The 23,031-nt window shown below is 45.2% G+C and overlaps 2 protein-coding genes across 6 annotated transcripts; one reads left to right on the top strand and one right to left on the bottom strand.

Annotated features, from left to right (window-relative positions):
• Nucleotides 1-222: 222 nt before the first annotated feature.
• si:ch211-232b12.5 (zinc fingers and homeoboxes protein 3) lies at nucleotides 223-22,984 on the bottom strand. Of its 5 annotated transcripts, XM_040003300.1 has the most exons (4): nucleotides 22,974-22,984; nucleotides 13,503-13,575; nucleotides 2,341-5,230; nucleotides 223-1,796 (listed from the first exon to the last, which is right to left on the bottom strand). In XM_040003300.1, exons 3-4 carry the CDS (start codon nucleotides 5,031-5,033, stop codon nucleotides 1,760-1,762), a joined length of 2,730 nt encoding a protein of 909 aa, XP_039859234.1. In that variant the 5' UTR covers nucleotides 5,034-5,230; nucleotides 13,503-13,575; nucleotides 22,974-22,984; the 3' UTR covers nucleotides 223-1,759. The 5 variants fall into 5 exon arrangements, with proteins under 5 accessions (XP_039859234.1, XP_039859233.1, XP_039859238.1 ...); XM_040003299.1 differs by lacking the exon at nucleotides 22,974-22,984 and having other exon boundaries at nucleotides 13,503-13,837; XM_040003304.1 differs by lacking the exon at nucleotides 22,974-22,984 and having other exon boundaries at nucleotides 223-1,793; nucleotides 13,503-13,837.
• On the top strand, nucleotides 15,335-19,647 carry fam83d (family with sequence similarity 83 member D). Its single transcript, XM_040003305.1, has 4 exons — nucleotides 15,335-16,293; nucleotides 17,786-17,953; nucleotides 18,059-18,183; nucleotides 18,298-19,647. Exons 1-4 carry the CDS (start codon nucleotides 15,808-15,810, stop codon nucleotides 19,163-19,165), a joined length of 1,647 nt encoding a protein of 548 aa, XP_039859239.1. The 5' UTR covers nucleotides 15,335-15,807; the 3' UTR covers nucleotides 19,166-19,647.
• Nucleotides 22,985-23,031: the final 47 nt, after the last annotated feature.

The raw sequence follows: 23,031 nt of genomic DNA, 5'->3' as shown, positions 1-23,031 counted from the left end.
GATGTTTGGGTGTTGCCTGCCGCCCCCTTATCTCTGGCACAAACTGTATTGTCAGCTGCTCGCCAGCAGGTGAGGCTGTGTGCATTTCTCCAGTCCTAGCACATTGCATGCTGCTTGAACATTCATCACACTGAATAATTTGACTAACACCACATGATTCATATTCACCCCTAACACAAGGTGCCGAACAAAAGAGGTGGGGGGGAAAAAAGGAGCCTGTTCTGCTTGGTGAGTATTCAGTTTATTCTGTAAAGATTCAGAAGTGTAGAAAGGATGATACAACAGTGCTTTATGATCAGACTATTTCATAAAAGTTTAAGTCATCATAACACCGTAAGTCCAGATTCCATTTATCTCAAACCAAAATAAATTTGTAACATTCGACACAAGTGCATACACTGCTGGTAGGAGATGAACCTCCAATTTCACTTTGGATGGTATAGCACCGTTCTTAGCTATTAGCAGCTTGACAAAGATGCAGCTTAGTAGGATTCATGTAGTGACTGTATGTTCATATAAACAAGAAAATTCAGAGGAGAGCAAAGATCTCCTCATTTGGCTCTCTAGCTAGCACAATATCTCACTCTGTCAGTGTCTAGGGATCAAATTGATAATTTTGCTTTAAACAACATTTTGCCAGTAACAATATTTGATACAATTACAGCTTAAAGTTAAACATCTCCAAGTGTACAGAAAGCAGCACAAGATTGTTTCACAGATATAGACCAACAGTGACCATCAATGCACTGGCATGTTTTATCTTTTTTTAATCTTTTTTCTTCTTCTCTTCTGGACAGCACAGTAGCTGGAAAGCAAGGTGATGGACAGACAGGTCATATAAACACATGGACAGAGCTGAGTAAGGCAACGTTAGCGTGACAGGCTTCTCTCTGTTCAGTTTGCAGGGCAGTGTAGTGTATTGATCTTGACGGAGCAGTCAATACCTTTACTGTGGAGCAGTGTGATTCTTTTTTTTTTTAGCATTGCTGTCTTCATTAGTGCATTGTATATAGTCTCTTGCGTGTAGCTGAACTGCAAAAGTGATCACCAACATTTATACAGATCTAAATAAAACATGTTTGATTGCATCTGGACTTACAGTGACTATAGAAGAGTAAATAGAATTGAAAAACCAAATAAAGGAGAAAAAAAGTAAAATTCAAGGCAGTGCTGAAGTACTGGTTGCTAAAAAAGTAAAAAATATCACAAAGCCAACAATAACATATCCTTGACACATCATTTGTTTGTCCAGTCAGTACAAACCCTCTTTTATAGTGCAGTTTCAATCATATATATATATTTCTCCCTCTGACCCCAGAACAATATCTCTCGGCCCTATCCTACCCTATCTTCGCTCATTCAAGTCAGTTTTCCAGTCAGTGTGCGTCTTTTCTCTTTCTTGTCTTTGATCCCTCGTACTGACCTCATTGTGCACCCTCCCCACACAACCACAAAGAAGCATGAAAGGCTTAAACATCACAGGACTCAAAGGTGAGAAGTTCTTTCTTTTGACGATGGCAGGAAGTGATGGCAGATGGAAGAAGAAGAAGAGGAGGAGGAGGCGGAGGAGGAGAAGGAGGGGTGGGGGGTATTCACAGTTACAGTCAGAGTCCAACGGTCCAGCTACAATCACATCTGCTGTCATTATGAACACTCTTTTTTTTTTTTTCTTTTTTTTTCTTTTGTGTTAAGACCACGGCCAGGGGAGCGAGCCAGCTTTTGAACATCATGGTCCTCTGGCAAGAGCAGGCCTGCTTCATCACACCTCCAGCATCTCCATCCTCAGGCGATCCCTGCTAAGCAGCACACGCAGACAGACAGGCAAACAAAACATACACAAACCGTGAGGATGCGATTGGATCATTCTGGTTGTATGGCACTGCTGCAGTGTGTTGTAAAATTGAAGGGCTTTTTTTTGGGGTGGGGGGTAGCACAGTAAAAAGACGCCTGCGTATGGCTTGTCTTGCCTCTCGGAAATCTAACTCACCAAAGGCAATTGTCATGATTTATTCACATATGTTAGCATGCGCTCTCAATCTATAATTCAGCGGGCCAGACTCCTACTTATCTAAAAATAGCTTCTTAAACACAGACCTTTGATTGCCTGAATAAGCTACACAGCATGAGTACTTGTACCCGCTTCTCCTGCTTTCTTTTTACTGTACATCACGCAGCAGTCACTACAAACAACAAGCTGTCACCCTTTCATCACTCCACCTGCCTTACGTTGTTTTTGTTTTCTTGATTGATAAATAGCACCGAGCTTGTAAAATATCACAAGGCACTGTGAGTGAAATGTGTTTCAGTGGTGTGCAAAAAGGATTGCTGTGACTCAAATACCTGGCCTGATTGGAATCAGTCTGTTGTTCAATGAGTGACTGACTAGCCACTGGCTGCTGGTGGTCCTCCGCTCGCTCTGACCAGAGATCCTGCAAAGCTCCCGGCTGCCCCAATTCGTCGCGCTGGCCTCGCTCGCTGCTCCCCTCGGATCCCATCAGGCCCATCAGCGGTGAGTATGAATCCTGCCACACAACCCGCTGACCTGAGTTCAGTCCTGCTTCTCCTTCAAGGTGCTTGTTCATGTCTTGCTCAGCAAGTTTCTTTTTGGCCGCCGGAGCGTCCTTGGGTGGCTCGAGCTCTGCATCTCCGCGACCCCTCGCATCCTCCGACTCCGCGGGCGGCCGCTGGTAATTCTCCAACCACTTCAGCTGCCCGTTCTTGTGGCTGTACCGGCTGTCGCTGAACCAGCGCACCACCTCTGACTTGGGAAGGCCCGTCTGGATGCTTAGCTCCTCGTACTGCTGGCTGCTGGGCCAGCGGGTGTTGGAGAAAACCTGCCGGAGGATGTGCAACTGCTGCGGGGTCTTGTGGCCCCAGGGGGGAGAAAAAGACGCCTGACAAGCCGACCCCTCCGCAGTTTCGGACTTGTGTTCTTGATGCGCATTCTCTGATGTAGCCTCTGGTTCAGTCATCTTCAGCCTCTTGAAGTTGATCTTGATGGGGTCAAGCTTGAGCTCGGGGCAGCTTTTGTCCTCCTCCTTAATGAGCTGCTGTAAGATTGACATGCCTTTGATGGGAAAGTCTTTGTTGCTTTTACCTTCTTCAATAATGGATGAGCTGCTTTTTGCAATGACAGTGGTGCTGGTGCTTTCCGTTGGGGATTTGCTGGCATGATTCAGGTTAGGGACACTGTCATTACAGGTAGTACTGGGATATTCACTGCTAATACTGCTGTTGTTGGTCACGTGGATGTAATTGTTTTGATCATCGTCGGGCTTCGAGGCGTGGGCTGGCTCTTGTGCACTGATGATGCTGCTGTCATGATTGTTACAAGTGATGTTAGATTTGCTGGTGTTGTCAATGGACTCTTCACACTTGTTACTGTTTGAACCTTCCGATCCGATTGGTAAACTGCTGCTTTTGACATTTGGTTTGCCGTTGGTGTCAGCAACACAGTGCTCATCATTATTGCTAATGTTGGCAGAGCAAGTGGCAATGCTGTTGATGCCGTTGGCTGGGCCGCTGTTGTGCACCGGTTTCCTGGTGAAACTGTCAACACCATTACTACTGCTGGAATAGCTGCTGATGCTGCTGCTACTGCTGCAACTGCTGCTGCTACTGCTGCTTCGAATGTTGCTGGTGCTACTGACGCAACCGCTGCTCCCAGCCATGTCCAGGCCGTTGCTCTTTTCCGGCTCCACAGTGGGTTCAGCATTCTTGGTCAGTACCTGTGTAGTTCTGACTACAGAGGGGAACTTTGGGGGGACAACCGGAGTAGAATACGAGACCCGGGTAATGTGGGGGTTGGTTGACATGCTGGCCTGTGTGGCTATGACTCCGACAGACCTGGCCTTTACACCACTGTATGGAACTTTGGCCATCTGAAAGTTTGGTCCTTTTGAGCCTGGATGGGCAGTTACAGTGTGGTGGGTTACGATGTGATTGACGTGCCGTGGTGTGGTCGGTTGCTTCTTGGGTGCTCCACCTTGGAACACGGTGTTGAACATCTTCCTTCTGGCCTCTTCGATCTCTTCAGGAGACCAGCTTATGCCCTGCTTGAGTCGTTGGGCAGTAAACCACAGTTTGATCTGCTCTTCGGGGAACTCTGACACCACTGTTAGGTAGCAGAGCTCTGCTTTGGTCGGGTAGGGAAACTTGCCAAAGGATGTCTTGAGAAAGCTGCTGGTGTCCATGGCGGCATCGTAGGTGGGGATGCTGCTGAGGGGGATCATTACCTTTGGAAGGTCTTTATTGGAATCAGAGGAGGGGGGAGAGTAAAGGGAGGGAGTGTGCTGGTGAAAGACTTGGTTGGACACTGTCGTCGCAATCACGTGAGTGACAGTGGTCCTCGGCATAGCTGGGGCACCAGAAATACTGAGAGCCCCGTTTTGGAGTTCAGGCACATTTGTCAGCATGCTGGGGTCTACATCCTTTCCAGTGTCAATCTTCCGTACCTCCACAGTGTGAGAAACCACAATCTTTTTGTGCTCCCCCTTGGCTTTCATCATCTTTGCAATTGGTGTTTTGGTGAGGGAGATCCCAGATTCTCTGTAGTCTTCTCCGCTGTCCGTGAAAAGGCTTTGCTCCACAGTTGTTACGCCATCCCTCTTGTTGACGGCTAGAGAGGCAGTAACGAGGCCCTGCATTATCTTCGGGTGGGCCTTGGCGTTGTGCAGAGCGAGAGCCTCGAAGCGGACTACTGACACCCCGCAATTCAGGCAGTAGAAGGTGGGCTGGGCCCTGAAGTCTAAGTGGCAGTTGTGCATGTGATCCAAAAAGTAGTTGAGATCTCTGGACTCGAAACGGCAAGTCAGACAGCTGTACGTGCCTCCTTTCTGCATCTCACTGCCACTTTCAGATTTGGAGGAGCTGTGAGAGAAATGCCCAGATTCTTCTCCAGAGATGCTGAGTATGCTATCTTCTGGGATTGTTGGTAGGAGTTCTGGTAGCGAGCCCAGTATGATTTCCTCACGCACATGTTTGGATTTGGATGGTATCATGCAGGGTACAGTGGATTTCCTCTTGCTGGCCATGGTGCAGCTTTGTGTAAATGGGAGCGTGAGTGATTGGTTGTCCGGTGTGATGAGAACAGAGGGCGGGTGGATAGTGGAGAGGGTTGAATGGAATTTAGTGTCATGGACCAGCCACTATGATATCACAGTGTTGCTTCATGCCTTCTGCCACTTTAGGACTCCTGCCACATGGACAAGTTTAACAGCTCCCGGGGGACCTGTGAGGAAAGAGTACAAAAGAAGAGAGAGGTGTGATTCGTTCATCTTTAAAAAGTGCAAAAAACAGCGAGTAAGAAGCAACGAGAGGAGGCAAAACGGAGGAATATAATGTGAGATAATTACATTTATTCATTAAACTTGAATGTCATGCAAATCAAAGATAAAGACCTGACAAAGATGAAAAGCAGGTATATGGTCTATGCTTCCAAATGAAAAGAATGAAACATTTTTACATATTACAGTGAGCGCAGTGCGGAGGACGCTAACAGCTCCACACAGGGTAATACGTGTAGGTGGAAATTCAGTGTGATAAGTGTATTTATCAGCAATTACAGCACCAAAGTAAAAGAGTCAAGAGCTTTTTTTTTTGTAAAAGATTTTTTTTATTATGATCGTAATCAAAGAGGAAGGTCACCTTAAATTACCGTACAGAACGAGGTAACATGAATCTCGCTCGCTAGGCAGATTATTTAAAAGTGATCAGAGATCATGCACAAATTATTGGTTATTATTCATCTTTTAAAATGATTTTAGGCTGATTTCATAAATGCCGAAAAATATTTAGCATTAAATATATCAAGGAGAAAGGCATAGGAAATATGAGAAAGCTTTCCAGTAACGAGTATATTATTATATAATTTAGAGCTTCACTAACAGACAGTAAAACACACACACGCGCACTTTGAATACACGCAGTCAGAAATGACTAATCTCACTGATATTTGTTTTTTTCCCCCACAGCTGCCTTACGATCGTCCCTTCTTGTAGCTGATAACACTTCTGAAATGTATTTAGTAAAGCTTTGCCATATTGACAAAACATCATCAAAATGCTGCTTGCTGGTAAAATAAAGATAAAGGTAGTGTGTTAACATAATGGTGCTGGGTTCCTTTCAGTCCTGAGATCTCCGTTTCCTGCATTCAGGAAAGGGTTAATATCATTAAATAAATATTGTCCCTGGTGATTTTCGCACCCGCTGAGTGAGCTGCACTCCACTGCAAATTGATAGTGCTCACTGTATCTAACCCCACAGATTCTTTCACATTGTCTCAGCAACCACAAATATGCAAAATATGCGCACAGATTTGTGTCTTACAGAAATATTCCCTTGTCATTGTGCGTGTGCGATTAGAAATGAGAATTCTTTTAAAAAGCTGATTTTTGATTTTAATTTTTTTTTTTTAAGGGGAGAGCCGCACTATATTTCTGCACTGTCACATGCACGGGTCGTCCCGCCCTGTTCCTCTTTGGTTTGTTACTATACAGCAAACATATGAAGGTTAAATTCAGTGAACAATATTAGTCCACTCTTGGATGTGAGCCATTTGTTTTACATTGCATGTTACGGCGTACCTTCCGGGCATAATGTAATGTGGAAATGGAAATTAGGTGACTCGCGTGTCTGGTGTGTGTTGCAGCAGCCAGCTGACAACAGTACTGTTGAGGACTTGAAATATTCTCATAAGGTTACTACAAACACATCCAAAGCTAGATACAAGCTGGCGGCTCAATCCGTCTCATCCTGCATTTGTTCAGCCAGCAGCATGGCGATGCGTGCATGCATACAAACACGATACACACATCACTGAGTGCACAAATCCATTAGCAAAACACTTCCACAGGCTTTCCCTTTCTATAACACTCCAATTATACGGATGGATATGGATTGTCACTTCAGTCTTCAACATTACCCCTCTTCCTTCTTGGCGTTTTTATAAAACGTGCCTCTGTTCTCTCGCAAATATTTAACAAAGTTTGTAGGACAAGATGACAGACACACTGCAGTCCGCATTTGCAGTAGAGAGGTTTTGAGAGTCATTTTACCAGCCGTAAGTGCTAAACACAAAAAAACCCCCAATGAAAAAATATCAAAGTAGAGGCGCAGCTCCGCAGCCTCTGCCCTCTGAATGAACTTCTGACACACGCGCAGAGCCTCTGTATTTCACTCCCGTCTTCTTTTCTGAGACTGGAGAGGCACTGATGTGTGACATGCTGCTGAAAACGGGTCTCATCCAATCACCATCTTTCTATATCACTTAAGCTTTACCTTCTACCACAGGCTTATCGCCCTGCGAACGACATCAGCCGCATTAATTTCCCCCTAAACCTGCTTTCCTTTCAAATCCGGCATACCTCAAGCACGGCGTGCTGCCGTTTGCTGCTTACAAAGGAAATCGTTTCACATACTTCCAGCACATATTTTTTTGGCACGCTGCGCTCGCGCTAACTGAAGAGCACTTTCACAGACTTTTCATTTTACTGCATCCACGTGCGCGTTCACCACGGCTGGCTGGATGGTAAATAAAAGATGAACCTGTTCCAGAATTAAAACCCTCAAATGACTGCTCAACAGTACACACTGATCCCAGACAGGCTGTGACGTCCTCCTTATAACTACCTCTTTTTCATTCCTACTGATGGCTGCTGCTTTCTGACAGGAGGGAAAAAACTAAAATTAAAACAAAACAAACAAACAACAACAACAAAAAAAAAAAACTAGGTCACCAGCATCTTATGCAGTAATCCCGGTTCACTGCATCCAGACGCGGGCATGTGCTGTATGTTTCGCCGCCAGAGAGGTCATGATATTCTCTGACGGCACACTCGATTAACCCCTGGTGAGGACACGGGGTTCACTGAGCCTGTTCCACGGAACGAGGGATTTAGAAGTCAGCTTTCATGCAGCAGAGGGATGTAGTCATGCACATCTGAAACATCTGTGCGAGAGATGTTCCTATGCTATAGAACTCAGCGAAAAATCAGCGCTGGCTCCGTTTGTCTGAGCTGCCCCAATCGCTGCGCTCATCCAACAGAGAGCACATTATGTGCCAGGATGTGTTTGAAACTAAACTCACGGAGAGGGTACTGTAATTTTGGCTGTGGGCTGCGACTGGCGTAGCAGCCCCTGCAAGGGATGCCGGTCTGTGACGAGACAGACGCCGGCCCAGTACAGACGCTCTCCCCTCCCCGAGAGAAACACTCCACTTCCTGCATGAGAAAACCTGAAACAAGCCAAAAGTTGAGAAAGGTTACATAAAGAATCAGGTCACCTATCTAAAGAATGGGCTGCTTTATCTGGCGAGCGAGACGTGCGAGCAGACACAAGACAAGGGCTTCCCAGACAGGGAGCCATTGAATGGTTCCCTCTGAAAAGCCCGGCCTTGTGTTTCAGCGGCGAGGTAGACAACGCTCAGACGATCACTGTCCTCGGTGTGTTGTATGTCCTCGCAGTGGCACCGTCTCTGTGGGGGTGGGGGGGCACACGAGGAGGAAACTCTTTTCATCTCATTTGACCAGAGGAGTTGTATCTGAAGTGAGGGAAAGTAGCAGAGCTCTCAGACGTGTTTTTCCGAACACCCACGCTCCAAAGGGGGAGAAACGGAGAGTCCTCGCTCGCTGGACTAAAACCACGTTTACACCGTTACACTTTTTTTTTCTTTCCTCCCCCCAAAAAACAAGCGTTTCCAAACAAATGGGATTAGGCCAGGTTTAAATTCTGATGGGGTTTATACGTTCCACCCGATTTAATAGCAGCCTCATGTGCTCTTACACCATCATTTCCATAACAATATTATATTTACATCTCATTAATATTTAATTATATCCCCGTCTACTTTTAAATGGCAACCACGTGAGTGCTACCACCTTTTTTTTTCCATGCCAAAAAAAAAAACCAGTTGAAAGAGAGCAGCATGTATTCCCATCCATCACCTCATAAACTGCTGCAGTAATTACAATATTACAACACGAAAAAAAAGGGGGAAAAAAACAAAAAAACAAAAACCATGCCCAATCTACAGCGAGCTGCTGCCAGCGGAAGAGGGAGGCGAGGCTGCAAAGTGGTTGCTAGACATTAAAATTTAATTCAAAACAGTCTGACGACTGATTCAAACACTCCCAGATTGTTGGGTCACCTACAGTTGACGCGAACAGAGATTGGTGTTTGTGTTGTGCCGCCCGTTCACATGAATGAGAACGCGAAGGCTGGAGGAGGGAGAAGGACAAAGGAAGACAGAACTCAGACATTTGGGAGTGAAGTGTGAGGATGACTGACGATGATGACAGGCTGTGCTGTTTCAATATTCCTCCCCGCTGACACGCTTGTAGGCACGCAACTCTCTACGCTTGGTCCTCACACACTCCCACCTCACCTCCGCAACATTTAGCACCTGCACCGTTCTGAAAAATCTTTCTCTTTGAACTGAATAACTGGCAAGGAGTCTCTCGGTGTGACAGTCACAGAAGAGCTAAAAAAAGGAAAAAGAAAAGGAATAAATTCTCGCACTTATGACAACATTTATTTTGTGTGTAATTTGCTGTGACAGTGATCCACGGCTGTCTTGAGAGACTCCTTCAAAAAAAAAAAAATCTGTTAAAAAAAAAGAAGACTTTCTGTCTGCTGGGGGTTGGGGTGGATTGGGGGGGGGGGGGGGGGGGGACTCCTGACAGATACATTTGAATGATCAAAAAAAATCTGTTTAGCAGGAATCTTTCCTGCCAAACGTCCATTAAATAGATTAACGCCATGTGAGTGGATCAGCTGGACACCCAAATATAAGCCAGAGACAGAGAGCAATTACTGTCTTGCACAGAGAAGAGATAGGGAACAATGGCGCCTCATTTATAAGGGAAACGTGACCCAGTGCTGGGAGCCTTTACGCGGCCGACTGTCGAATTGTTCGGTTTCCGCCGCGTCTGCTCGTATCTCGTGTCCGTCATGACGCGCTGCTCCTTCCTGACATCTAATGAGGGGCAGCTTTCAGTTTTGGGGACACCTTTGTGCGTGCGTGCCAGCGTGAGTGTCGTGCTCCAGCGTTACGTGTGCTGAAAAACAATTCAGAGACATCAGGGTCATTAGAACTACGCTGACAGAGCGCACAGGTCTCTCCACAGCCCGTCCAGCCGAAGACATATGAAGAGGTTTCAGTGTGTGGTCTCAGTCTCCATTGTGGGCTCTGATTATTTCCTTTCCATGGGTGTGTTTGTGTGCGTATTAGTGTCTGAATGTCTGAGACGCAGGTGTTGTCAGCCAGCTCGTCCACGTCCTTCTCCTCCTCCTCACGCACGCCGCCCCCCCTCTTACCTCCATGACTGCAGCCTCGTCCACTGGGAGACCAGTCGGTGGTGCCACTCATGTGTTAACATCGCCATGGCAACCCCTCTCTTCCCCTTGCCCACCATGCCACACACACACACAGAGCAGAGTCACTCATCCACACCCACCCAACCTCAAGACACACACACACACGCGTGCGTGCGTGCGTAATTCCTTGGACTGCATCCGGTGCAGGACAAACTTAATCCACATGCCCCGCCAGCCATCTTTGAAAACTCCATTCATGGTTCAAGTCTCTTTCAGTCAACTTTGGGTGAGGTCTGCAGCAACAACTTTGCTTTTTTTCCCCCTCTCGATCACATTGTGGGGAAAAAAAGAAACTCTGCCGCACTGTTCTCATGCGTGTGACGGGCCGATGAAAGGAATATCACAGCTGAACGGGACACAAATGACCTCCCGTCACTGTTTTTATCTTGCTAAATCTGCGCGGAGGCCCGGTGACCGAGGCGGTACAGTACATACCTACCGCGCTCTGCCTGTCTGCCGGCATCTTTTTCGGACGGCCCTGTTTTGTGTTAATATGACCGCTCGCTGTTGAAATGTCTACATTGTTCTGCCAACCCTTCTACCCGTGACCCAAATGAATGACAGACGAGTAAACGGTGGTGCGCTGAGAATAAAAAATAAATAAATAAAAAAAATCTGAGTCATGCATCTTTTTAAAAATCACTTTTCATGAATAAGTTCTTCAGTTTTGTAGCCAAGACTACAGGCATTCATTTGGCAACTTAAGAAGAAAAGGAAGAAAGATGGCGGCATACCGCACATTGTACTGTCCATCCTAAAATGGCTGACATCACAGCCTCTTCTAACTGCCAAAGCCTGGTAAATGCCAGCTCCTGCTGACCAAACCTTTCTTGCATGGGACAGAAAAAGTGGCAGGGGCTCTTTTTCCCCACTAGCCCCAAGGTTTTTTCCCACCCATCAGTGCACGGACGTTTCTTTTGGTTGGAACTGTGCAAACATGCTGTTTTAGTGAGCCTTTTGAGCGGTCCGGGCTTCGATACGGCATTGGTCCGCTGACAAAAGCAAAACCAAAAAGGATGAAAGACCCAAATAAAAGTGAACCTGCTTTGAACGCCGACCTTTTTGGTGGGAGAAATAGGACTCGGTGTTGTGTGTTGGAGAATTCTCTGTGAGGATCATGAGGTATGCCGCTATCATGAATGCTTGTTTATATAAAACGGCTGGAAATAGATCTGGTTGGCATTAGATAGTTGATTTTCTTCTCCGAACCCAAGGAATGTTATACACTCCATGTCAGCTAAATCTGCAAATCATGACCATATGACCTTCCTTGGTATTCTCTGGCACGGGATTCGTTTTAAGCTGTGGGAGGCACACACACAAACATAACATCCACAGCGACTGCTATTGGAACTCAGAACACCACATCCTTAAAAGTACAGTATGCCAGGTATATGGAGGGATGGCATGGGCAGAGATGCTGTATTTTTTGGAGGGGAGTGGGCACTCTTGGCCCACTACATTGTGTCTGTGTATACAAACACTCCGCTGTGGCCATGACGAAAACTATGAGCTGTGCCTAATTGCAGGGAGTGCGGGATGAAAGGCAATATGCCTGGCCTCATTAGAGCAGTTCCGAGAAGGGAGATGGAAGACCGTTCCCAGGGATCCACAAAAGGGAATTGACATTCCCCCGGTGTAAGTGTCCTGCTAGAGTGAAAACCTCCACACATACTCAACTCACCGGGCCAAAGCTGAACCCGGTCTGCCGGAGCAGCACAGCGAGAGCTCATTTACCTTTGTTTTTGCTGGTCATCACACAGCCTGCAAATTAACTATTGGAGTGCAGAAATGTTAACTGGAGACTGGACTGTGCCCCACACAGCCCCAAAAAACACCTCCAGTCTGAGGAAAACCTCTGTGGCAGAAGAGTTGCGCAGTCATTTCCATGACCCAACGTCATTTCTAATAAGCTCGCATGGTTAAACAATTAAAATACATTCCAAAAATTACCCGTGAACCATGCCTGTCTAGCTGACTGCTTGAATAATTTGGGGTTGTCTCCTGTGCTATGGACACTGGACCCACAAATGATTCACAGAGGCAACATTAGTCAGCGCAGAGGTCCCTCCCCTAAAGCCAGAGACAGACACATGGCATTCAAAGCTGGGTCAATATTTATGTGCAGATAAATGACAATGTGCCCTACAGGAGCGAACACACACACACACACACACACACACACACACACACACACACACACATACATATATATATATATATATATATATATATATATATATATATATATATATATATATATATATATATATATATATTTCAATGGATCATTAATAGTGCACAATTTGCGAAATATCTGCCAAGAGAGAAGCTCTACTTACTCTACTGTACATGTATCGTATGTGTGCGAGAGAGACCGAGCGAGAGCGAGAGAGGGAGAGAGAGAGGGAGAGTGTGTGTAGGGCACCAGCACATGTTGGTAGGAGGAAGAGAAGGAAATGAAAAAGAGTCCTTTGCACAGAGATACAGGCCTACCTTTCTGCTCTGGCAACAGAAATAAATTTGCAGCGAGTGAGCGATCAATAGGTGAAAATTGATACTTGGCGTACAGTTTGAACATCTATGAACTCGGAGGCTGTTTTCTTTTTCTTTTTTAGAAAAAAAATCAGTCGACAAGCCTGCTACACTACTGTGTTCAGAAGTCTTTCACAAGTAAAAGCACTCACACTCGCAGCACAGTGGGGGAAACAGAGCGCGTTGTGCAATAAAATAAGCACATACGCCACATTGTATAGCGCGAGAAGGAGCGCAATTTGAGCCCGACGGAGGATCCGTGGTTGTAACTGTAACAAACTGACGAGTTAACCCGTTTCGCTCCATTCACGAGGCTGTGGGGCAACACACCGCCTCGGAGCCGACTTGCCAAAGGCGATCTGCCACTCTATATAACCTTATGAATATTCCCAAAAAAATCCTCCACCCCCCTCCTCCACCTACTGTCGCCATTTTATACATTGGCGACTTCATATAAACTGCCTCCACTACAGCACCAGATGAAAATTCAATATTCAATAGCGACACATAATTCCAGTAAACAACTTTGGAGATCGCACCTCGTCACCCAGCGAGACGTATTCGTGTTTCGGATGAATAAGATGTGTCCTTACCTCAGCCGTCGGTGGTAAAAAATGGAATCCGACATTAATATATAAATGAATAATATTGGATTAGCTCCGATCGCTGCGCTTTGCGAAGAAGAGGAGGCGAGCTGGGGGTGGGAGCTCTCCTCAAGTGAACCCGGTGAACTGGCGTGAACCCGTCAGTGACCACGGCAAGGTACATTACATTACATTACCTTTCCACCCCTCCGCTACACTGTATGAAGACTGCAAAACAACTATGGTCGGCGGTGCAGGACGAGGCTGCTCCAAAAAAATTATAGCGAGTGTATTTCCTATGAACACGTGATACAGAGCGTCATCCAAAATCCAAAAGCCCTTTCATCTAAAATTTTGGAGAGGGGCGGGGATGAGATGGGGATGTGTGTGTGTGTGTGTGTGTGTGTGTGTGTGTGTGTGTGTGTGTGTGTGTGTGTGTGTGTGTGGAAGGGGGAGGAGGGTACGTATACTGAGCCCAGCGCACATTTGGGTATATCGTTATAGGGGTAAGGCAGTGCATTCAACACACGCGGGTTATAAGTAGCTGCAATGGCATAAGCTACAATACAAAGCAGGCCGATCAGATGTTTTGTATTGTGTATATTTGGAATTTGACAGTTCATTCATCTCCCGTTTCACTGAGCTTCATCACCCAAAAGATAACCCTAATTAGGTCACATGCTTTTTTCAATAGATGGCTGTCATCTTTAAAAAAAAATACTCTTGAAGAGCTACTATGAATATTAATCGTTGTGGGAATTGTCATTTAAAGCACAGGCCTATTAGACCACCAGCTTAAAATAGACAGTTACGCACAAGCATAATAGTGATAACACCAATTTACGCAGACGCACAGTAACTGTAGCCTAATTGGACTTGTCTGCATTTAACTTGAAACAGAAGAACACATTTCCCTTTATTCAAATTAGGAGTGGTAGTTATTCGCAATGTAAAGGGAAAAGGGTTTGTACGGCCGTGACCCTTGTGACCTTGTTGGCCTCATGCGCGTAAAAGCGCACAGGAAAAAAATCGGACGAGCGTTAAACAGAAAAGCTGTGAATTTAAGGGCTAATGGTAAAACAGCATACCTAAAAGGGAGCAATCGTGACTTAAAATGGAAAGCATATCAACAAGCGGCATCAAAGATACATGAGGACATGTTTACGTGGTAATATTAAGTATGATAAGGTCACTAAATCCACTAATCCACTGGACAAACAATATGGACACGTGTCTACTTAAAAGTATTGCAGTAGCCTAACTTCTTAGGCATGTGTAAACTAGGTTATGTGTATATGAAACAAGTAGAGTGCCTGCAGCCGGATGCCCACAGTATATACAAAAACAGCGTCAGAACATATAGGACAAATGCGTGCCTCCAGTATTTACGGAACATGGATTAGCTATCCCCTCCCAGTTTGTCCTCACTGGGTTTAGACGTTGCCTACAGTCAGGAAAAACAAAGATAATCTATCAAGAAGATGAATCGCAAAAAAAAAAGAAAAGAAAAGAAAAGAAAAAAAAGTAAGACAAGTCAACCAGCAGGTCCGGTGTGCAGGAATAAGACTTGTGCATGCTGTGCTGTAAGGTTAAAAGACACATGTTGAGTTCAGAGCTGTAGAGTATTTGTTTGCTTTAGTGGACGGTTTGTGATCTGGTGGAACTTAGTGGATCTGCTTCTCTTCTGGTTATACCGGCTTGTCAGGTTAAAAAAATATATATTCTGCAATTATTTTCTCTTAACTGCATCACTCCATAAATATGTAGATTTTAAAGTTTATGTGAAATATTACTATAATTCAATAGATTGTGGTATATTGTCCTAATCTTGAGTTTCACTGTGACAGATGAGTGAACTGCTTCCTGTGTTTTTACTTCCATCTAAAGTCAGAGAGTCTGCATTTTTATTTTCTTAATAAACTGTGTTTTTATAAAAAACAAAACAAAACAAACAAACGTTGAACAACGAGCTAAATGAATCCTCAGAGACACGATATCACGAAAAAGCGTAGGAGTGGGACCTCTGGTGATCCCTGCTATCTGCGGTGTAACCGGATCAGGGTAGCAGAGGGACGTACAGGAGGCTTGTTTTCCTCCAAATGAGCCAATCAGACAACCTTTACATTACACTGACAGCCTGGCTCGGCGAGTCTGGTGACGCCGCTCTGGTTTGACAACCACCCCGCAGCCAATGCGGATCCACGTCGAGCACGAACGGAGGGAAGCAACAAAATACAAATTTCCTTCCTGCAGGTCAAAGCGTTACCTGCCCGCTGCTGTGTGATTCAGGTAAAAGGAAGCGGGAGACGCGGCGATGGCCCTGTCTCAGTGCCTGGACGACTCACCTCTGAGGTTTGGTCCAAAACCTCGCGGGACAGACGAGCTGAACCTACAGGAAGTGTATAATGAGAGGCACCGGCTGGCTCTGGAGGAGCTGCTGTCCGGGGGTCTTGATAACTTTCTGGACTTTCTCGTGAGAGAGAGGATCCCCAACTTTCTGTCGGACGATGAGATCCAAAAGATCAGGAGCGCCGCCGTGCCACCGCGGTGCTCGTCTTTCCACGGGGAGGAACAGGCGCTCGAGCGGTCGCTCAGTAGCACCCTGGACTGCTCCTCGGTCACTTATTTCCCAGAGGTGTCAGACGTGGAGCCGCCGCTCCTGGAGCTCGGATGGCCCGCCTTCACAGCGGGCTCCTACCGGGGAGTGACGCGGGCCGTGGCGCACTTCCAGCCCAGCTACGGCGAATGCATTTACAGCTGCAAGGAGGCTGTAAGGCGCATGATTAAAAGTGCCAGAGAGGTACGCACAGGCCCGCGCACACGCACATATCTGCTGTCATTCATTCTATTTTTCATGCCCTTAAAATAAACTGTCCTTTAATGCGTATCCTGTATCACACTGAAATGTGATATTCACTTGAAGTTTGTTTTTTACACCATTATTTTTGCACAGTCCTTTGTGGTAGTCCTCTTATTTGTGCGTTATTATCCTAAAACAGGACTTTTATTTTGGTTTTGTCAGGTGACATTTATCACCTGGGCTTTATCTCCCCCCCCATCACCACCACAACAACCACACAGTCAGTAAGCCAGTATATGTAGACACTTTTTTTGCATCATTTCTGGAGGGAAAACGTAAAAAAAAGTCTCCATAAAGGCTCCATTGTCCACATGAAACTCCCTTGATCACTTAGAATTTTAGAAGTTTGTGCTTTGAAATCTGTATTAGAAGAAATCACCAACCTTAAAAGGACGGGGGGGGGGAAATGCAACAAACAAAAACAAAGCATGAATATTTAATGTGATGTTCCTGACGGGAGCTGTCAGTACAGCCTCTGGTTTTGAAAAGAGACATTCCTGCACGAGGAGAGAGGGAGTTTGTAGCACCTCAGGCCTGTGTAGAACCTGCGTACCAGATGTGCCTCGACTTGCTTCGCTCATCTCCATTCCCTCTTTCGCTAGAAATGTTTTCAAACATTGGATTTTCTCCCAGGTTTAGAGCTTAACGGTGGTGTTGTGCATGTTATGTGCCGACAGCCGGGCCAGTCCTTCTAAAAATATTCTAATCCTGGTCGAGCTGTAAGATTGTTTGTTCTTTTGTAATGTTACACCACTCACTGCACAATGTCTTTATTGTACAAAGAAGGCCACTGACTGTAACAGCACACAGTGAGCATGCACTGCTGGTGGTCATCTCAAAGGAACGGCCCCATTCCTGAGTTTCTATGAATTTTAACTCTGCTTCTATGCTGCCTCTTGAAAACAAGCATCCCCCAACCCAAAGCACACACACACACACACACACGCGCACAAACATCATCCAAATAAGGCGTGGTACAAATGACAAAGCTGCGTGTGGATAAAACACCAGTTTGAAGCGATAAATCTAAGATATGTAAACGTCCGTGTCTAATCCTCGACATGCAACCTTTACCGCAGCGTGTCAAATTCCATTCCTCCTTGTGAAAAAGGAGAAATCTGGGTGCAAAACAAAGCTGGGGAAAAATGAGGCAAACCCTACAGTGCACCTACTTGTCTCCTGTATAAAAGTCATTTGTTTGCTGACCAAGCGTTACTGCCGATTGCCATGGTAACAGACCACAGTCAATAGAAAGCTCATCAGCACACACATTACAGGGAGTGTGTCAGACAGAGATTCACGGCTCTGTTTGAATAGGGCCTTGTATTTGATAATAATGAAAACACAATCATGTGTTACATCTGCGAGAGCACGGCTGCGGCCCCCCGAAAAGAGAATTCTATTATATTACCTCTGTAATTTTCCACTGCAGGTGATTGCCATAGTTACAGACTCCCTGACAGACCTGGATATCTTTAAGGACCTTCAGGAGGCCTGCTCCCAGCGCAGAGTCCCTGTCTACATCCTGCTGGACCAGTCGTGCGTGCCCGCTTTCCTCAAGATGTGCAAAAATGTCAACGTTCGCCTGGATGACCTTCGGGTATGTAGCTGGTTCGTTTAAGACAAGCACGGCTCTGTGTGCACAACATGAGCATCAGATGGCATCCCAAAAAACCCCCCAAAACATGTCCCTAATCCTTTGCAGCAAATGAAGGTGCGAACTATAACCGGCACAACTTATTACATGAGATCCGGAGCGAGGATTACGGGTAAAGTTCACGAGAGGTTCATGCTGGTTGATGGAAACAGAGTGGCTACAGGTTCCTACAGGTAAGAGCCCACTAGCCATCGTGCCCTCCTGATTTATTAGACTGTAAAGTTATGCATCCGTCTTGCTGGGTCTGCTTCTTACCTTCAGCTATATGTGCTTAAAATTCAATTCAGGTTCAACTGGACTGATGGCAAACTTAACAGCAGCAACCTGATTGAGCTTTCTGGTCAGATAACTGAGAAATTTGATGAGGAGTTTCGTATCCTATATGCCCAGTCTCTACCCATAAACACTCACGGACCTCCAAGTGTCCGCAACAGCGGCATCTTTGAGCACCTCAAACACTCAGTTGCTTCCTCCCCTCACCTGCGTAGTGAGAGGCCAGCGTGTCTGACAAGCACGCCCAGCCGTAAGCCACAAACGCTAGCATTGCAGCTACCTTGTGACCCCGCATCTCCACATAAAGCCAGCCCAGAGTCTGACACTTCGACTCTAAACGACGACTGGATGGAGCGGCAGCACGTTCAGGAGGAGATCCTTGCTGGCAGCACGACTCCACATTTCTCTGCAGAGCAGCAAGCAGAAAAAGAGACGGAGACCCCCAGCACCTGCCACGTGTCGACTCAGACGAGGCGGTCGGTGACGGAGGCTGAAAGCCAGACCGACCTGCAGCTCCCGCAGCATCTTAGCATCATTACTCAAATAAGCAGAGGGCCGAGCCAGGACACCTCTCCCCACTTGGTGTCTTCCAGACAGCCCGTGCCCACCCAGGCAGCTCCAGACACCACTTTAAAGGATTGCTTCCGCAAGCTGACCAAAGAGCGCCAGCACCACTACACAACCATCCGTTCCAAGTTGGAACACATGGTGACCGCCCTGTCCGAGAGGCGGGAACTGGTGGACGTCACCAACGTGACTCAGGGGCTTGGCGCTCGTGGCAGTCAGAGGATACACAAAGACTGTGTGCAGGAACCCAATCCCAGAATGCCTGCTGACAGTGCGGGCATGGGAACATGGCCAAGAGCCAGATGTGTACACTAGTTTGTCTTCGGGGATTTTAGTGGTGGTGGGTAGTGGAGGGAAATGTTACAAAGTTTCTCTGTGCTAAATAAATCATGTTGGCTTATGTAGGAGAATTTCAGCTTTATTCTCTTTGTCTAATTTTCTGCAGTGCCCGTTTTTTTTTCTCCTTCTTTTCATCCTTTGTCCTTCCCATGTTGAAACAATCCTTTCCAAAGAGGTAACAGACCTGCAACTGACATTGACGTGGCAGAAATTCTAACCAAAGACAATGTAATAAGCATGTCTTACTGTGAATATTGTAACACTAAGCTGGTTAAAATGGAGTCATATCTGCTGAAGTGTGAGAGAAAACGAATATAAGCACTGTTTTTTTTTTTTTTTTTTTTTTGTTTTTTTGTTTTTTGTTTTTTAAACTCAAATTTGTCTGCTGTAGTTACATTGGAACATGATCCCGAGGAGCAGCTGTGCCTTGCAGATAAATAAAGTAGTATTTTGCTGTATTGCTGCTTTGCTTCCACATTTCCTTTTTTTTTTGTTGTTGTCTCTTTTATCCTCGATGCTGTTTAAATGGGAGACAACAGAGCTCGGAAAATATTTGCTCAGAAGTTCCAGCATACACAAGGAGGCAAACCGCACTTAAGTGACTTCACGAAAAGAGCGAGCACCTGCGCCTCGTGCACCGCCGTGCCTTCATGCAATTAGCTGAGAGACAGCATCTGTGATACTGGCACCTTTTGCTGATTACGCTGGCAATCACGGTCTCTGTCCAGGGTGGATCTGGAGAACGAACAGCACCGCAGAACACAAGTGTAGATTAGGTTGAATCATAAGTAAACGCTTCTTTACACACAGATGGAATTTAAAAAAAAAATATAACTTCTTACTCCTCTGTTCCATTTTAGATTCATTTTTCACAGAGATTTTTCTCAACAAGTAACAGTTTAACTGAAACAACAGCTTTTTATGCTTTAGTCACAAAAAAGAAAGAACTCAGCTGTCATCTGGGCAGAGCTCTAAAAATTGAATCACGGCTGTTCATTTGTTTAATGTGTCGCTAAGCTAGGCACAAACAGTGTTTCAGTCTTCGTATAGCACAAAGGTTAAGCACAAAGGTCCCACTGTAAAATGCCCAAAACACACCAGTGTCTTGGCTGTGGTCTGAAAGTGCGCTCTGTTATAAATGTGTTACTCACACCATGCTTTATGTGACTAATGTTCAACTACACCGAGAAGTCAAGGTGCAACTGCTCCACAACAACGTGTGCAGATGGCTTAACCGAGAAGAGATAGGAGAGTGTGATTTTAATACACAAAGGGGAGAATGAAAGGATTGTGTGCGCCATGAGATCTTCTCAGGTTTAACTACATTTCTTTATGCACTTGGATTAAATGTGAGGAACTAAACCTTTTGTGGCATGTTTTAAAGCAAAACTCAGTGTTTACTATTCATTGCGCAGTAGAGTTTTATAGACACATTAGTCCACTTGACAAATTACACTATAACAATAAAAGTAGCACTGCTGATTGTATACACTTGGACTGAGATCTGGTGATCATTTGTTTAATCAGTATCTACTTAACTACTGGGCCGTACAAGGCATTGCTTTACAGAAATTCAATTCAATTTGCCTCAAGGTGCTTTATATTATAAAGTAGAGACCGTACAATAATACAGAGAAAGCAGAGAATCCCCAACAATCAGATGACCCCCCACCCCCTCCTACGAGCAACAAACAAACAAACAAATAGTGTGAAGGGCGGAAAACACGACAAAAGAAACTACTCTCCTGTATGCAGATCAGTTACCTGAAGCTCCTTCGAAATCATCTGCATCATTAATATGCTCTCTGTTTTCAGGTAACAACAATCCAGCTTTTAATATACAAATAAATTGAAGACTTCTTCCTCTATAATAAGTACTCTAGATACTCTGGATTTGTAATTTTTTACTAAAGGGCTGTACTGCTTGGGGTTTTTTTTCATGCTGTTTTATTAATTCAGCAATGTACCTGTTTGTTCCTGTGAAAGGCCCCTGAGATGGTTCATCTAATACCAGATAATGAATGAACTAATTAGCAGATTAATAGAAATTGGTACTGTTCCAACAGTTGTGTGAGAAAATCCTAAATTAGCTTTAGGTGGGATTTACAGAGAAATGCACTGAAATGTCACAATAACAATGAACATATCCTGGATAAATGCAACTTTTCTGATGAATTTCAAAAGATTCATCAAGGTAGCAAAGGTCTGCCATTTACAGCACGCCACATTATTACCATTCAGTCTTAATAAAGCCTACACTTCTGACTATCAAATGGCAAAAAGGTAAGAACAGCAGGCCCTCCATCAGCTCCTCCCGTGGTGCGTTCATCCCCTACCAGGCAAACACATCAAAAGCCTCTGCATTCATTATGTAAAATGGCGCAGCTGAAGGGAATTGATCTACAAGTAAATACAATGGTGGTAATATGTGAGAGAATGGTATTTGATTTTAATTGGCTGCTGCAAAGCAACCACTGGCTGTAATCAAGGAAGCAGTGGGGGATCCACAACACAGCAGTGCGCACCCACAGCATTAGGCTCGGCTCACTGGTAAACAGAAAAGCTCCCGTATTCCTCATCACATGGGACGAATAACAAAAAACTATAGCTATGATTTGCTTTTTAATTGATTTTTTTTTCTTCTTAATTGAGAGTGCATAGCTTAACACATTTACCAGAATCCCTCTTACGACGAACATTAACTGTAACACTAGCAAAACTCTGCCACCAGAGAGAGCCCTGTCCCTAACTAAAGCACGCTCACTGGTCTGTTGTATGTTCTGCTTCTATTACAGAGAAGAGGTGACACTCTGGAAACACCAAAGACGTATTTCTTAAATTGAAATAAATCATCGCTTTCTGAGAAGACTTTGATAAACTATGATGCTAATGGTTATTCATTTTAGATATTTTTGTTTGGTTTTGTCCTGGTGATCCTGTAATACTGTGTTCATTTCCAGATTATGGTGAGCAAACAGCCAGCATCTGATGTCCTTATGAGGTCAGTCATGATCCCCGGAGACCCGCAGAGGCCGAACTTCTGCTAGGAAATCCTTGTGGATATCAGCATGTCTGAGACAAGGTGTAACATTATATCCTAACACAAACACTGTGTTCAGCTCTCATTCAGTTATTGACTCTATTATTGGGAATCATCAGAGATCACAGATGTAAAATAACCGTTACGTGAATTGCTCTGGTAAAATTTGATTATGTGCAACATTTAGTGTTTATTTCTCTGTGGGATTCTCACCAGGATGCGTGTAGTCTTTAACCTACTGTCCTCTTCACAGCCCCACACAGTCCCACAGGACAGAATAGATTAGGATGATGCAGACAGACAGCAGTCAGCACACAATTGATTATTGGATTTATATCCATCATGGTGTACATTTACGTGTGCTCCCTCCGTGCCCGAATGTCAATGCGAAGACTGTAGCTCGCTGCGTTTATGATCAGATTGTGTTATTATATAAACTAAATGAACAATTAGATCAGTGGAGTTTGTGTCAAATATTTCGATTTTGGCTTCGTCTCCTGGAAATAATAAACATCCAATCTGGCTTCTGACACTGACTCAAACAGCTCTCCTGATCCTGAACATAAACCTTTTAATTACTGCAAACATGGTTGATGAGTCTGAAGCTTGATTACTTGGCCTTCATTAGTCAGATTGTGGGCTTTAGTGACTCCCACAGGCGCAGTTTGGCATCCATAAACGCTGCCAGGCTCTGCATTAAGCAATTACGTTGACCCTACTGTACACCCGAACAGGTGTGAGCACGCAGAGCACACACAAACAGTGTGTGCTCTGCGTGCACATGCACCTGCATTCCTAACAA

This window comes from Simochromis diagramma, unplaced genomic scaffold, assembly GCF_900408965.1.
Source record: "Simochromis diagramma unplaced genomic scaffold, fSimDia1.1 OVJJ01000646.1, whole genome shotgun sequence".
NCBI lineage: Eukaryota > Metazoa > Chordata > Actinopteri > Cichliformes > Cichlidae > Simochromis > Simochromis diagramma.
This window is presented reverse-complemented; position numbering and strand designations above follow the sequence as displayed.

What these genes read in the sequence shown, in the direction of transcription:
- si:ch211-232b12.5 (XM_040003300.1), bottom strand. Translation starts at nt 5,033, where the DNA reads ATGGCCAGCAAGAGGAAATCCACTGTACCCTGCATGATACCATCCAAA. An exon ending in ACTGATTCCAATCAGGCCAG is followed by an intron (nt 1,797 to 2,340) that starts GTATTTGAGTCA and finishes TGTGCTGCTTAG; the next exon opens with CAGGGATCGCCTGAGGATGG.
- fam83d (XM_040003305.1), top strand. Translation starts at nt 15,808, where the DNA reads ATGGCCCTGTCTCAGTGCCTGGACGACTCACCTCTGAGGTTTGGTCCA. An exon ending in TGATTAAAAGTGCCAGAGAG is followed by an intron (nt 16,294 to 17,785) that starts GTACGCACAGGC and finishes TTTCCACTGCAG; the next exon opens with GTGATTGCCATAGTTACAGA. An exon ending in GTGGCTACAGGTTCCTACAG is followed by an intron (nt 18,184 to 18,297) that starts GTAAGAGCCCAC and finishes AATTCAATTCAG; the next exon opens with GTTCAACTGGACTGATGGCA.